At 39.2% G+C, this 16,836-nt stretch overlaps 1 protein-coding gene across 8 annotated transcripts in view; it reads right to left on the bottom strand.

The window, feature by feature from the left end:
* Positions 1–16,836, bottom strand: part of GTF2I (general transcription factor IIi) — a 70,055-nt gene that overhangs the window by 19,400 nt on the left and 33,819 nt on the right. For all 8 annotated transcript variants that reach the window (XM_072026030.1, XM_072026031.1, XM_027445896.3 and 5 more), the window contains 7 exons: positions 16,465–16,566; positions 11,997–12,062; positions 7,774–7,957; positions 5,882–5,940; positions 2,507–2,578; positions 1,600–1,783; positions 1,230–1,288 (listed from right to left, as the gene is read on the bottom strand). In XM_072026030.1, coding sequence (XP_071882131.1) covers positions 1,230–1,288; positions 1,600–1,783; positions 2,507–2,578; positions 5,882–5,940; positions 7,774–7,957; positions 11,997–12,062; positions 16,465–16,566 — 726 coding nt within the window. The remainder of the gene's footprint in view (positions 1–1,229; positions 1,289–1,599; positions 1,784–2,506; positions 2,579–5,881; positions 5,941–7,773; positions 7,958–11,996; positions 12,063–16,464; positions 16,567–16,836) is intronic.

Here is a 16,836-nt window from a genome sequence, read left to right as displayed (position 1 = left end):
CTTAAAAAATAACCTTCAATCCTATCTTCTACTACAAGTAGTCAATTACAGGAATGCTAGATAGAGCTGACAATTTGTAGCTTAGGTAGAGAGCAAAGGATGCTCTAGCAGCAATAAAATGCATTCCTTTACTGACAAACGGCATAATTCATTACTTCTCATCATAACCCACAAATAGCAATTAACTGTTACTGAGCAGTGAATACCATTCAGAGTTGTGGAAAGCACGCATGAAGAATTCTAAAGAGATTTTTTTCATTTATTTCCGAATGAGATGTTCGATCATATTTTTGGATTTTTATTTATTTATTTATTTATTTATTTATGCATTTTAAGAATGATGACCATTGCATGTCAGTTCTTTCAAAAAGAGAATTTTATTGGATGATTTTTTACTGCTGTATCTTTTATCTGCTGTTATTATTCTATTGACAAAGTGTTAGTTATACTGTCAAATTTGACAATAAACAGAGTTTTGGTAACAAAACAAAACTCAATGCTACCTTATACTTCTGTTCCTCATTGAACAGTCTTTTCTACTGAGCTACCCTCTTTTGGAATAAGAACCTTCCCCTCAAAAATCAAAGTCCATAATACTGAGTGATTATACAAGAAGACTATTGCTTACATGATTATTGAATCATATTCTTTGTCCTTTTTTCTTGCAGAGAACTCTATACAATTGTTTCTTGAAGTCACAGTTTATTTATCCAGTGAAATATGTGGGGAAAAACCTATGAACCCCTGGGTCTCAGTTTGTGTTATTACTATAAGCCAATCCACACTTAAAAATATATATATATATTTGGACTATACACTTTTGTAGCAAGAAAGGAGCATTCTATTGTCTCAGGAAATTAAAAGGTAAATTAATCTGGATCCTTTTCATGTTTTAAAGGCACTTTGTGCTTTCAAGAAGTCATTAAAATTCTTTACAAACAGAGGCCTGAAAAAAGTCCAACAAAACGAGCTACGAAATGCAAACGCCCAAGCCTGATATCAGACCAGGATAGCAGCTCTGGTTCTCCCGGGCTGTGAGTACGATCCATCCTAGTTATTCAGAAATCCACCCATTTTCATGATGATTTATTTATTCTGTTAAAAACTCATGGAAAGCATGTCATGACACTCATCACATAAGGATCACCTCTTGAAAAATGTTGTATTGATCCAAATTTATTTCTGCACCGATCCCTTACATTGCCACTTGGAGACAGCACCTGTCTTACCTGGTGTGTTTGTCCTAGGCTGAATAACTTCGGTTGAACTGAGGGTTAGCAGCTCCGGCCTGCAAACACAAAGCAAATAATCTACCTATGCTTCACACTAAAGAAATAATTCATACTTTTTACTACATGAAATACAAAGTTTGGATTTTACTATTGTGAATTTCACACTTGTGAAAATGCTACAAAGATATTTTGGAAGACTCAGCTGGATTTCAAATACCAATTTAAAATGCAGAATATTTAATATTGCCTGTTGAGTAAATAAAGACTGAATGTTTCATGACTTAATGAAACTGAGTGCTTGATTACACAAATGGTGTTTGTTTGGCCTCTTTAAAAAATAAAAAATTAGATATTAACAAATGCTTACCTTTTGATTACGAACTTTATTCTGTTGCCCACTTGAATTATTTTTTCAAGGCGAGGGATCCCATACCAGGATGGACTCCTAAAGGGAATGTTCTCTGGCAGACCTTCAACATAGAGTTCAGTCGGATGGGCCTCAAATTTCTGGTATGGAACAGCTTTAGGCTCGGTGCTCCCCAACGCCTCGGCTGTTAGAACAAAACCAAACCAGTAACTGGACAGTTTGGCCATCTCTCTATTCAAAACTAGCTTTATTAGAAGCCACAAAATCTCCATGCTATTACAGGCATGATCTTAGAACCCAGGACAATGCAGGAGACCTAAATCCAACAGAGTCCAAGTCTCAGCACATCAAGAACACAAGCATTTATCATACTATGGCGTGCTGACAGTGAGCAGTCACAGCGCTACGCTTTGTTAATGGATTCTTCCCTGGGTATAACGCAGTGGTTTTATCCAAATTTTTAAAACTATTGTTGAGCAACATGCAACATTTTGTTCAAGTTCTTATGAAGCTGACCATTTTTTATTTTGGAGAGAACATAAAAATTCACCAGAACCAGAAATGTTCTGGTACTAGTTTTATGGTAGTGCAATGGATATAAATAAGTAATTGGTTGTTTTATTCACCATCAAAGGTGGAAAACAAAAACAACAACCAAAAAACAGTAATGATTTAAAAGCAATTAGAAGAGCTATACATTGAAGATTTATATATCTTTCTTTTACTATGAATGTAACTTGTATAAACAGTAAATGCTTTTGTTTTTCAGTCAACTGCCAGGATTTTTTATTTTTTTTAAAAAAGATGATGATCAAAGGTGTCATTCATGTTGACATTCAAAGGAAATAATGAAAGCAACCCTCAAGAAATACAAAGCCATAAAAGAAAATAATAATTCTGTGCTCACCAAACTTCTTACAGAAGAGTTGATCTACCATCTTCCTCAGCTTGGTGATTCTAGCGTACCACTCCTCTTTCACTGTATTTGAGAGTAACACAAAACGAAGATAACATTCCCTAATTATTTTGGTTTTATTTTCACTTGCATAGTTTATAGTAGGCGTAACCATGATGCATTATCAGGTAACCCAGAAAATACTCTGCTGGGGAAGTATGGATTCAATCCCCAATTAAGAAAATTGCTTATCAAAAATGACAGAATATTAAAGCTGTACAAATATCCAGTGAACCAGAGACTTGCCCTTGCTAGAAAACACACACAGCAAATTGGCATCAAAAACTGCAAAGCTTTTATCCGCCTTCAATCTGTAAATCCCTTTTGTAGATAGGATTAATTTTTTTTTGCCAGTTTTCATCTCCTAAAACATTATCTTGATACTCTGTGCAGAATTGAGCAAGCATATGGTATGAAAACTTGTTTCCATAGAATTTTCACTAAGCACTGAAAATCCCTAAGCAAGCTTTTACAGTAGGTGCAGCATCAGCTTGCTCCCTGCTGTACGTTCATGCTGAACTGCCTGCATCTATTTCTCCCATTGTTTGTGCACAATGCTTATTAAATGGTCCCTAACAGCTATACCAAATGACTCCAGTGATTTTGTTACTCAACTTGGAATGACAAACAGCTCAGTTCCAACTCTCTGAAATGTTTCCTTACGTTACTTAAGACAAGAGTTAAGTAATAATTTAGGCACAACCCAGCATGTGGCAGCTCAGTAGAGTAGCATATCCTGGGGAAATAAAGCAAGCTTAAATCCAATTTCTCATCATTTTATCACTTGAGCTTCTTTGCTCATTCGTTGATACATTTGCATCTTCAGTAGAGTTTGTCACAGTTTTGTACCTGAATGCTTTAGATTTGGTCCTCCAGCAGACCAACAGAGCACCATGATAATGTTATTTCTGTCTGATTGGTAGCAGGAATGGTAACAGCTTTTGTTCGTATTTTGTCATGTGTCATTTGGGATCAAAGCACAGGTAACTCTGTTTTTACCAAGAAACCAGAGAGCTGCCAAGCTGTGGCTTTGGTTTTTAGCATGCACAAACAACAACTTCTGTTGCATAACTGCATTGCACCACGCTGCGTTATCTTCAGAGGCACCTGTTCACACTTCGCTCACTTCCTGAGCCAAATCAGTCTTCTCAGGGCTTCGGGGCTGAAGCTATTTTAAGAACCTTCCTGACCAGCCTGCTTCCCCCAAGAACACAAATGCGAATCATCTTCCTCCTGCCAGTCAGAAACACGCCTTCCATACCCACCCCGTTCCCCTTCTGCTGGGGACACAGCTAGCGGGGCTGTGCAGACACGGAGCAGCACACGGCTGAAGAGATGCTGACCTACTGCGAAAGGGGGGATCCAAACAGGGAGAAAAACGAGGGAAAGGAGGGTCAGGCAACTGCTGTGTGCTGAGGTGGGGTCCTTGAGATGTTGTCAGCAGCTTTCACAGATGTTCTCGGAAGTAATGCCGAGGTCACTCGTGGATGTCAGCATCAATACAAATTTGTGAAGACAGGCACCGTAATGGGGCTGCTCATAGCAGGGATTGCCACTGGTTTTCTTAGCTACAAGGCTTTTGCAGGATATGTAACATACCTGCTTTGTCTTCATAATAACCATATTAAAAACAACAGAGAAAAGGGCTAATTCAGAAACCCACATAAAAGGACAGTTAAGTTTAAGACTCAATCATTAGCCTACCTACTATTTTATAGTCAAATTTGGTGCTCAAAGGAACAGTAGGTTATTAAGACTCAAAACACTAAGTTAACTTATATTGCAGGAAAGCTTTAATTTCTGCACATCTTAAAGAGACATCCTTCAGACATAATTTCTTTGCTTAATTTAGATCCTCGATGTTCATTTTAAGTACAGTCCTTGATATGCCTTTTATAACAGAGGACTACGAGTATGTAATGCAATATAATGGTGCTGCAGCAGTGCAGATACCACCATTTACATGCTTGTGTCCCCATCTGAACTCAGAGTCGTTCTGGTATTACTAAAAAAATCACAGTTCAGCCAGGCTGAGGATGTCAGCCAGCAAGCATTTTGGGGTTGGGAGCAATTTGTTACCGTTGGTTCATGCATACGAGCTTTCAACGCTTGGCTTACTTGGACAATTAAAAAAAAACCTTGAAGCCCAAGAGACAGTGAAATACAACCGAGGAGCAAATCAAGTCCAGGCAAGTTACTTTACCAATTATTGCCTGTGCAAAGGCATAATTCTTTCAAAACTTCATTTTTTCCATACTTTTTTTTTTTTTTTTTTTTTTTTTCCCCCAGCTTGTGGGGAAATGAGCTGGTGGGCTCAACTGGAACAAAAACCTTTTCTTGCAGTTTTGTTTTTACACATCCATTTTTGTTATCTTTGGATGGGTGCTCAGTGGACAAAACATCTCAGAGCAGGCACCTGCTGATGGCAAATGACTCAGGTGGTTAGAATGCTTTGCCACTACACTACTACTAGAAAGCAAAGTCCCACCATCCGAGCAAGTCACTATATACGTGTCTATTCTGTCTCTAGAACCAGTACATTCATTACTGCACTCAAGTTAATCTAATTTTGGCAAATACCACATGTAAGCAAATATTCCATGATAGAGACAGTTCCCTAGCCGTTAAACTGTTTCAGCTATAGGAACTATTGGCATTTCTCTATATTTCAACAGACTAGCACTTATCTCATTATTTTTCTTTCTGGCCAGATGAATCAAACCAGATGGCAGTGTTAGCATTAGTTATTATATTTTTAAAAGATAAAAAAGTCTTGGATAGCCAGTGTTACTTTTCACATCCTAGCCTGACCTTCCTGATTTTCTTCTTAAACTCTTGAAAAAGGTTTCCTTGCTGTGTTCCTGTTTTCAAAATAAAAAGAAGGAACGCCTAATTTTTACATAACACTTCCAAACAGCAGATCAAAGCACATTACAGGGTACCGAAATGTGCCTGTTCCCACTCATAAACATTTAAAATTTTACATATGGCATTGATTAACATGTGCCAATTTATAAATTTTGGGACAGTGCATCATCAGAAAAATTTTATATCATCCTAAGTCTAATTATATTAACTTAGAAAAGCATTGTACTCTTGAATAAAGAACAAACATTGGGGAAAAACTACTAGATTTCCAAAGTATTTCCAGGATCCAAAGATTTTACTGGAAAATTGCTGTCAATTTCTTTGTAGCTAAAAAAAAAATTCAAAACACCAGGAATTACTTGCAGTGTGTTATTAGTAAAAGCAGATGGTAATCACCACTAAGACTGACAGACAAACAGGAAATCATCCTGTACTCAACTCACCCATTTGAAGACCTACCTCCTGCAACTGGTTTGTCCAAGGGTACATCTTCTCTTGTCGAATTCAAAAGCTCATGCCTAGGAGATTTAAGATACATGCTTTAACAGTGACAGACTTTGACAAACCAGAAGTTAGAGCCCACAGTTACAGCCTCTGTAGCAAACACACTACCAAATACAAGTTATCACTGAAGGATCAAAAGAAAAAAAAGAAAACAACCAACAAACAAAGGATGTCAAGATTCATGATGTTAAATTCCACTTAACACCTAAGTATTATAAAAACTGGTTGGAACCCTCCTGACAAAAACATTTTTCGTTCCTGATACTCATATTCACCTGAGCCATAATATTTCGTGGTAACACGTATATATCACTAAAATTATCTCTGGGTCTAAATGCACTTCCCAGCCAAACTACCATCAGAAACAAAGATCCAAATTGAAAATTCAACCATTAAAAACAAACATAAAAACAGGTATTTCTGTTTTCCAAATACATCTGGTTTTACCCACACTAGAATAAAGACAGATTTTGAAATTCTGACATCTCTCACAGGGATGAACTAGTTTTTGAGCTATTCTCGTTACCATAGATTGCAAGACTGATGAACAACATAAATGAGTTATTGTTAGCAACTAAGAGAAATTTGACAAGAGCCAGTGTTAGTATTACATTAATATTAAAATGTACGCATAGTGTCTGATTTTAGGTGAGACAAAAGGTAGATGTACACCTCTCCCTCTATTCTGATTATCTGCAAGCTTTAGGATGACAGAAACTGAACATGTAACTTCTCAAATGTCAAAAACTACCATCATTGCTAAAGGTGGCATGCACAGGCAAAGGCTGTCACTTCCACTGGTGCTGAGCCCGACCACTGCAATCAGCAGATTCCTATCCACTTCAAAAGCTCTTGGATTAGGCCCTACACCCCTGCACAAAAGAAAAATGTCAGCTGTTATTCACAGTAGCTTCATTTAAACTGTAAATGCCCATCTGTGGTGTGAAACAACACATCTGCCCTAAAGTGAAGCAACAAATTGCAAAAGATAAATATCCACACGCTGCCAAATCTGCGGATCAGCCTACCAAAGTGGAACCCACATTGCTAACATCTGGAAGTGCTCTGCAGCTCTGAGACCCAGCACTCAGCATCTCTACCGTTTCTCCATGTGTATCCTGAATTCACACTAGGTTCGGGCTCCCTTCAAATCCCATCTGTCTTTCTAGCAAGTAATGTCAGGGTTCTTCTAGAAAAGACACTGAGGCCAGAGATGAGGAGAAAGAAAGAAGCCCAGAACATCTTCTATGTCTCACATCCTCACTTTAAAGACAGATGATACATTGCCAGGGCCATAGGGCAGGCAAACAGTCTCTAAGCACATCTGAGGCCTCCCCTCACAGCAGCTATCTGATCAAGACAACCCCAAAGGGACACATGCAACTAAATCATAAGAACCTGTTGCTGTTTTGGCCTCAAGCCTGTCCTGGATGATACTATATACGGATAACACCATAGACACATCTACACCATTCCAGCAAGAGACAAATAAAAGCACAAGCTGAAATGTAGGCCAGGATCCTCAGATAGCCTAACATGTGCCAAGGTCAATGGCTTTCAACACACATTACAGCCATTGAGATTAAATTATTACAAAGAGATCTGCCCATGATATGATAAAAGTCTGTAATGCTGAAGAGATCTATGCAGATCTTAGTCACCACTGTGGTGCTCTGGTGATGTGAGAAGCTGAATTTATCAACAAATCAATCTGAAATGAAAAATACCCATCAGCGCGGCAGTAGAACGCCTCTGTGGAAATCAGTTTGGTTGAAGATAAAATGAAGTAGAGCAGACCCTGAAGAAACCAACACGTAAAAAAGGGACAAAAATGCCAAATTCCTTACTTTTTAATCACAAACCGGATTCGCTCCTTCGCTAGAAGTATCCTCTCAAGACGGGGAATGCCGTACGTGGATGGCCTTCGGAAGGGAATTCCTTCTGGCAGCCCTTCCACATACAGGTCTTCCACGTGTGACTGGAAGAGTGGGTATGGGATAGACACCGGACCTTTAGCTTTTATAGCTTGAGCTTTAAGAGAAAAGGACAATCAAATCATTAGACTAGCTTGTGGCTCTATCCAAGATTGATACCACTCTGAAAATCATTAGAATTAGTAGACAGGCGATCAACCTCTCAGCACTTTTAAACATGAAAACATTCATATTTGTGTTCCCCCCCAAGTGACTCTAAGTCACAGCAGAGAAGGTGGAGACCTGCATACGTATGCATGCATATGCAGATTTCTTCTTTTGCATTTACTCTGTAAACATTTAATAAGACATCGCATTTGTTAGAGTGAAGTTTCATAGTATTTTAGTTTTGTTTAAAAACATGATTTAAAATATGAAATTATCTGGACTTAATTATACACCAAACATGTTTCAGTTCATTAGCTCTCGTTACCATTATTTGTTATGTTTAATGGTTTACAAATGTCATCGATGCCTGGGAGGGGGCACATATCCATTCTTTTGAGTGAATTCCTAAAGCTTTGGTGTGTTTTAGAAATACAAGAAATCACCAATCAATTCAACAGTACACCTCTAACACCACCCAGAAAAGTATGTCTTTGGAGCAACTGAAAAGCAAACAACAGATTCACACACAGCTGGAGGAAAAAAAAAATCAATGTATTTCTTTAAGTTATGAGGACCTTAATCACATTAATATACCTATCATGCTGGCAAACCTTGGAGAACAGCAGGATGGTTTGCAAATACTGAGGGCTAATTTCTTTAGACTCATAAGAGTAAGTTAATTTTGTAGGCCATGCAAGAAGAATTCTCTATTAGCATCCGACCGGTCCGCAAACAGTGTGCTACGTTCTGTTGTTTTGCTATGGAAATTAAATACAAGAAATGACTTGAGGAAGAAAATATTTTAACAGATCAAAGAGGTGCCCTCAATGCAACTTGTTGAATGCAATTATGGATCTGAGGGGCAGCATTCGGCCTTTAAAGCTCACAAGGAGAGCGCACTGATTTCACCAGCACTGCAAGATATTCAGCCAACTGGAGCAATAAAAAAGCTTCTCAAGGATTTTTAAATTAACAAGGACAGTGCGGTCATAACTAAGTTTCCAGCAATTTATTCCAGGTGTCTAATTCAGCTCCTACAGCTCTCCCAGCTCTTGGGGCAGGTCAGGCTCCTACAGGGAGAAGCCAGCGCGGGCAAGGAGCAGGCATGGGCTGTGCTCCCCGTACTGATCCCGCACTGTGAAACCCCACATACAGAAATGTTCTCACACTGGACATTCTGCAAGGCACTGAAGGACAGTCCAGATGAGGTCTAACCTCTGATCACAATGTTAAACACCAAGTGAAGTGACCTGAGTTAGGCCAAACCAGAATGCAGCGATGTGGCACGATTTCTGAAACTAGAGGCAGTTCTTCAAGCCACACATGGCAAATAGCCAGTGGTTCAGACACTGGTATATGCAAAATGCTCATGTTAACTCCCAGATTCTTAAAAGCAACCAAACAATTTAGGTTTTAAAGGCGTTTGGATAACACCCTTTCCACCATATGGAAACAGACTGGTTCTAGGTGTGTTCATCACATAAGCACCTCGAGTGCTGTGTTCAGCTTTGGGCCCCACACTGCAAGGACACTGAGGCCTTAGAGCGTGTCCAGAGCAGGGCTATGAGGCTGGGGAAGGTTCTGGAGCACAAGTCCTGTGAGGAGCGGCTGAGGGCACTGGGGGTGTTTGATCTGGGGAAGAGGAGGCTCAGGGGAGGCCTCATTGCTCTCTGCAACTGCCAGAAAGGAAAGTGTGGGGTTGCTGAGGGTTGGCCTCTCCTCAGATAACTGGTGATAGGACCAGAGGGAATGGCCTCAGGTTGTGCCAGGGGAGGTTCAGGCTGGAAATGATGAGACATTTCTGCTCAGAAAGAACAGCCAGGCACTGGGATGGGTTGCCCAGTGAGTGGAATCACCGTTCCTGGGGGTGTTCAAGGAAAGGTTGGATGTGGTGCTTAGGGACATGGTTTAGTGGTGACATTGGTGGTAGGGGGTATTGGACCACATGATCTTGGAGGTCTCTTCCGACCTTGATGATTCTGTGATTCTATGATTCTAAAAAGGGAAGCTTTGAAGATACCGTATGAATCTTTGTCTTATATTCTGATGAGCATTACATATAAAAATTGGTAAAACTGTGACAATTGTGTTTCAACCAGACCTGATTCCAACTGCTACGTATACCACGGCCAAAACTAGAGACAGAATATATATGTACAAAGAGAAGGACAAGACTTGAAAATGTCTCTTAGCAAACAGACTAAGAAAACCTGTCCAAACACGACTGTCAGAGACAGGACAATCACCGAATGAGCTGTTGTGTATCGTACTAGTCCTTCACTAAAGTAGATTTTTATTGCAGTCATATACCTTTTCCAAGAAATTCAAACAAAACCTGCAGCCCTGGAGGCTGTTGTGGTGAGTAGTAAAAAGTGTAACAAATCCAGCAGCCAAGTTTCAGATGGAAAGAAGTGTTTGTGAACAACAACTGGCCAGGGGGAAAAAATCAAGTACATCACTAAAATCTAGACCATTCCAGAGCTTCAGAGTAACAAAAATCCCATTTAAATAAATACCTAACAAAGTTTTTTTTGTTTTGTTTTGTTTTTTTTTTTTGCTTTTACAAGTGAGAGTCTATTTCACCTAAACCAGGAAATGTTCTAGCAAATACTCTTCAAACAAGGAACACAATCAGCAATACAATTTACACTGAGACGAAGTGGTGGAGTCACCATCCATGGAGGTCTTTAAAAGACATTTAGATGTTGAACTTAGCGATATGGTTTAGTGGAGGACTTGTTAGTGTTAGGTCAGAGGTTGGACTTGATGATATTGAGGTCTCTTCCAACCAAGATGATTCTGTGATTCTGTTTGGATTTACAAGTTTTTGCTTAGAAATCTCTTCGGATATAGATTTCATTTTTATAAATTTGCCAATATTTGTGAGATTCTCTTTTGTATTTACCCCATAAAAAGTAATAACATTAGTTTACATCTAAACACCAAAATTAATGTATTTTCAACAGAAGCACTCTAAGATTTCTGGACATCCATAACTCACGTCAGGAAATAGGAAATTGCATGCCTATACAATTAGAAAGAACTAGAATCAGATATGGAATTGGTTTATGAATTCATGATATGTTGTCATCCACAGGGAAAAAGGGAGTGGTTTACTACTGTATGACCTTCTACGGAAAGTCAGGAATAGCTCTTTCAATAGACTAGACAGATTTCTAGACTGGCTATGTATAAACAACAAAACCAAAATTAAAGCAATTCTCAGAATTCAATGATGCTCCTTTCAAGAGAAATAAATAAATAAATACTGTGAATCAGATTCTGAGCTGCTTTTATTTGGTATGAGTTGCTTTCAGGGGGCTATTTAAATGTCAGCTTTTAGTCACACCTGAAACATCTAATGGCTCTAACATATTGTAAGCTCCATTCCAAGGATGCCTCCGCTTCCAATGGCAGAGGAGCACCACTATACTATATATTTTGAAATTTTTACTAATGGTGTTTTACTCTGTGACATGTGGTCACAAAGTATGTCTAGGTGCAACAACTGGAGACATTGTAGAGTCTAACACGCGTGTTTCTTTTTCTCTCCAGGAACCACTAAAATCTAATTGCTGCTTCACTGCAAATCAATCAATCAGAAAGCAACAATCAATCATTGGTAACCTCTCCCCAAAGACATTTTCTAAGATTATTTCACTTAAGAACTCAATGTAATTACAGGAAAAATGCCAACTCTCTCAAATGTGCGTGCCCGAGACATGAACACACGGCAGCTCCAGGGAATTGAGCACAAGTGAAAAATGAAATCAAGTTTTGCACTAAGATGCCAAACACAGTCACCCAATTTCAAAATTACTCTGCTCATCAAAAAGCTCCTGCTCCCAGTCTTAAGCCTTCTAACATTTAACCCTTTGATGCTGTCAATCCTGGTATACTGCAGAGAGAACAAGATGCATGCCAAAATGCTGTGGTTTCCAGTGTCAAAGGACTAGAGGCAATTGTTTGGAAAGGAGCATAACACATACCATATTTTTTCTCAAACAGTTCTTCAACTTGCTTTCTCAAGTCTGTAATTCGAGCATTCCATTTCTCTGCAAAGAAAAGAAGAGAACATTTCATACCACAGATGAAAATGAGAATCTTGTTAAATCTCTAACTACTAACTGAAATACACACTGTTTTTATTGCTTGCTTGCACACAGATGCCTGGGGAGTATGGTATAGCCTATACCTCAAAATATATTGATACATTCTGAAAGAAAAGCACAGATTAAAATGTTTCAGATTGCCTCCCAAACTTGTGCAGATGTAAAATCAAGTTTAAAAACCATAAAAGGACATAACCCAGGCTAAAGTCTGTCCAAAACCGGTTTCTCTTTGATGCAGCCCTCACTACCATCAGGGGAAAAGTCAATTTGAGCTGCTGGTGATAGCTGTCCAAAGCCAGGGCCTGAAAAGCTTAATAAAGCTTACAGCGAGTACATGATCATCTTTTGTGTCAATCTGTACAACTATATGGATCAGGAGGCATCATGCCATCCTCTTACTTAATCCAGCATTTCCCCAAATCCTGATTTTGCAAGACATCCACATAATTCCTACTTCTGAAGTGGGATCTGAAGATGCAGGTTGCAAGGCAGAAGTTATCCTACTTCAACTGTGTATTCCCTGGAGAACTGGATTAATTGGCAATATTTTAACATCTTATTTTCTGCCTGTGACAGAGAGCACACGTTTTCACAGTTTTTTTGGATCATCTCTATGCTTTAAGGAAAATGCCACAAGTCTTTTGTAGATGGTACCAGATGCTTGCTGGCCTTTAAAAATGAGTTAATAAGCAAGTTTACCTGCAGCTTATTTTTTACACCAAAGATTTGAGTCTAGTAACTGCAGGGGTCAAAATATGAGGCCGTTCAACCTACTACAGTTCCTGTTGTCAAAAAGCTCTTCTATCAGATGAAATGGAGGAATTTTGAGTCCATATCAAAAGAATTTTAAATATTCGTTCTCAGACCAATGTATACAACTTTGATCACCATTTTTAAGCCTGAAGTTTTTAAATGTAATTTTGTAGACATCAAGAGGACAGCATACCTCAGATGTGGGCAAGAATAAGACCTAAGGAAAGACTGTTTTGGCATGCTGCCTTGCATCCATATAAACTCTTTATTCTAGTTATCTAGCAGATCATTTACATAAACTAACCTGTTTGTATTTTAATATTGCATGATTGTAGATAAATTGACATAATTGCTTCTGCTGCCCTTTTTACTGCTACTCTGTAGTGCACAGATTCTTAGCTGTTAAATGTCTCCAGCACAATATTGTCTACTCCAGTGTCACTTTGACCATACTGAATTTACTGGGCTGAAGGTGAAACCCTGCTCCACTGCACAGAGCTGGTGAACACACACAGACAGTCCCAGGACAAGGGTTTTGAAAGGCACTTACACAACTCTAGATTGCAACCCAGGGGGAAACTGTCACAGAGTTGAGCTCCCTTCAAGTTCATCAAGGTCTGAGTCTGACTCAGCAAAAGACCTACTCTAAAATCCAGTCTGGTTTTCTTAAGAGGGAGAACAGCCAGGAAGAATGTAATGCTGTATTACAAAACAGCTATATACATGTATTTAAATTATGTTGTTTTGAATATTGGTTATTACTGCAGTATTAGGAGAGGCTGCTCCCATCCAGCCTTGTCTCCCTTTGCTCATTAGCACGCACAAGAGAGAACTCTTACGTGAGCCATTAAGTTGTCAAGGGTTCATTTTTTTTCAGTTATCAAATCCTACAATCACTGTCCAAATATTCCATGTGGATCTTTTCAATCAACTACCTCCATGCCTTTCTCTCTTCAACATAAACCTTACAGAGATTAATAATCAAATATATTTCAATATGGGCATGCTTACTCAGAATGCTGGATACAGAAAAAATAAGCAACTGAAAAAAATATCATCCGGCTCACATTTTGATCAGCACACTGATCTTTTAGGTACTTTTGTATTTTATGAGTAAATTGCCATATTAGGCTGCAGAGTCATTTCAAAATTCGGAAGGGCTATCAGACAGCTGGCATTGTTTTTAATCAAATTGTCAGCATCATTAACCCCTTGGATTTGGACCAATTACTGTAGAAACATTTTGTCACATAATTCATGCCCACATAGGAAGGCTGAAGACCTACCTCAAATCTAAGCTCACATTCTGGTTTGGTAAACACTCTGCCAAGTAGTTTAGGTATTCTGCAGCTACCTAGGTAGGTAGTGGTTTCCTTCTATCCCTGTAAATACCTTCTGAGACCTTGGAACAACACCCTAAGGAAATAACAATCCCGACAATTTCGCCAGCCTGCCCACAGTCTGTTCAGTTTAGCCCACACTCCGCTACATGGAGACAGGCTCCAGGTAACATCCAACAGACTGGGGGCAACCCGCACAGTGCACGCAAAATCAGACTCAGATACCGAGCATATTCCTACTCCCATCAACATGCCGTGGAGAAATAAAATTGCCAACAGGCAGCCACCTGAAGCATGCTGTAGTCTAAGAAAATCCATATTCAACAGCATGTCAGCATGGGGAAGAGCTACACGCAGTTTCCATCAGTGTCATAGACATCACCTTGAGACAACAGCTATGGGGACTTATTTTTCCCCTAAAATGCTATGACACAACTGCACTGACGTTTTGGGTCTTTAAGCTTCTGAGCTTTTGACTGAATCTCCCAGAAAGCAAAAATGTTGTGGGAAGATATTTTTACTGACAATGACAGTTCCTTTCAGCAAAGATATTTTTAACTTTTAGTGGTTGGTTCAGAAATATTTTTGAAATCCAACCTTCCTTCCTAAAGATCATCAATTTCCACCAAGCATCTTACCAGACACTTTTCATCCTCCCTCTGGTTACAATTATCTTGTTTTCCACCAGCTTCCTGTTTGCATGAAACCAAGAGCACAGCAAATCATTCACCCTGCTTCTCTGGCCTCTTGGGGTACCTGATCTCTGGCTCAATCAAGACATACAGGAAATGTCTCCAGCTCACAGTTATCAGACATCTGGAACTCATCAATGTTATGTAAAATACTGAAAGCCCTGATCAGATAAGACAGACTACTCTCTCAAGCATCTGTACCTCCGTCCCAGTCTGCTGAGTGCACATGCCATTGTCATTCTGCAGCTACTCATGGTGTAATTAAACACCACCCTCCTCCTGTCCAACTGAATTGTCTGAGACTTCATTAGACAAAGATGCAAAATCCTCTGAGATGTCCAAATGCCAGCACTAAAACCACCAACAGTTGCTCCTTTTTTCAGTGTGGCAAGTCTGTATTCAGCAGTCTATTCCTCCAAAGCTTCCCACGTTCATTCTGTGGTGTTCCAACAATGCAAGGTCCACTCAAGCTTTTATCACCCAAATATTTTTCTACCTTTGCTCTCCATGTCTAGTCAACCTCACTGTTTATTCTTTTCAAATACTGCTGGCCTGCCAAGCTTAGATGCTGTTTTCTACTAAGGGAATATATTCTAGCAAAAGCTTCTGTGGTATTAGCTGCTCAATTTTCTTCTCGAACTTTGCCACTGTGTTCTCCTGATCCAACCAAAACTAACTGACACTACATGTGGAATTGCCTATTCACATCAATGATCTTTTGAGAATACAGCTCTTTTCTTTTTTTTTTTTTTTCCCATTTTCACTGAAATTAGCATGAAATAGCATGTTTCACACAAAACAGATGTCGCAAGAGATTCTATGGAGATTTCTCAATTGACCCCAAATCCCAGCATTCCTAATCATCATCTTAAACACTGTGCCAAATGGCATATTCCTGATTGTGCAGAACCTTACAGAAGTATACAGACCCAAGGGATATCTGCCCAGATACCAACCCAAATCAAGAAAATAAAGGAGAGGTAGAGGACTGTGACAAATCACACGGGAAGTACCTTACAGCAGAAGAAACTGCAGCGTTTGGATGTCTTTCTACAGTAAGAACTCTACATAAGGTATCATGGAAGAACACTACCAAGCCCACCTCAACTTTTTGTATATCCACAAGGATGAAGGCATGCTACTCAGCATAATGGAGTCACTGGTTGCTTTCTCAAGAGTGGCTCGTCTCAGCACATCTTCATTGTTCACACCACGTATCAAGAAAGTCCAGCTAGACAGGCTCCTGATCTAAAGCCTGCCATAGCTGAGTACACTAGTGAATTTGGTCTGATTTTCTTGCCCAAGAAATCAGCTGATAAAGATCTGGAGTTATTTTTATTAAATTATTTGCAGTGTCTATATTTGGTGGTCACTTTGACTAATGAAAATCAACAGAGGTAGCCTAAAGATGTTTATACTGCTGCAATACATCTACAAATAGCCCTGGGCTCTCAAATGAATATATGCACGGGTGTGTCTCATTCTGCCACTATGAAAGTATCTAATACCTTTTTACAAAGCAAAACTGAGAGAAGAAATAACCTTTAATTTCTATCTTACCAAAATTGAATTCTCTCACTTTTCTTCTCCCAGTATTGGCAGTTTCATTTGCTGACTCAGTGTTTTTCGGTTTCTTGTTAGGGGGCGAGTAGTCTTCATCATCTGAAAGAAACATGAAGATACCACTGTTTTAACACTCAGAAAACTGACAAGCAATGTTGGAACTGTTTGAATTTCAAGTTCTGCAAGCATCGATCATTGATAAGAGCTTCAAATTTTGCAACAAATAACTGATCTGAGTAACTTTAGAAAGCTACTGGCCTGTGTAAGAACAACCTGTGTGAAGCACACGAGCACAAAGCAGAACAAAGCAAAAAATCAAGGCTTCTTTTGCACTTCCCAAGGAAAACAATATTGTGTTCTGAAATGCAA

The sequence above is a fragment of the Anas platyrhynchos genome, chromosome 20 (genome assembly GCF_047663525.1).
Source record: "Anas platyrhynchos isolate ZD024472 breed Pekin duck chromosome 20, IASCAAS_PekinDuck_T2T, whole genome shotgun sequence".
Taxonomy (NCBI): Eukaryota; Metazoa; Chordata; class Aves; order Anseriformes; family Anatidae; genus Anas; species Anas platyrhynchos.
The sequence above is the reverse complement of the archived record's forward strand: the minus strand, read 5'-3'. Positions and strand labels throughout refer to the sequence as shown.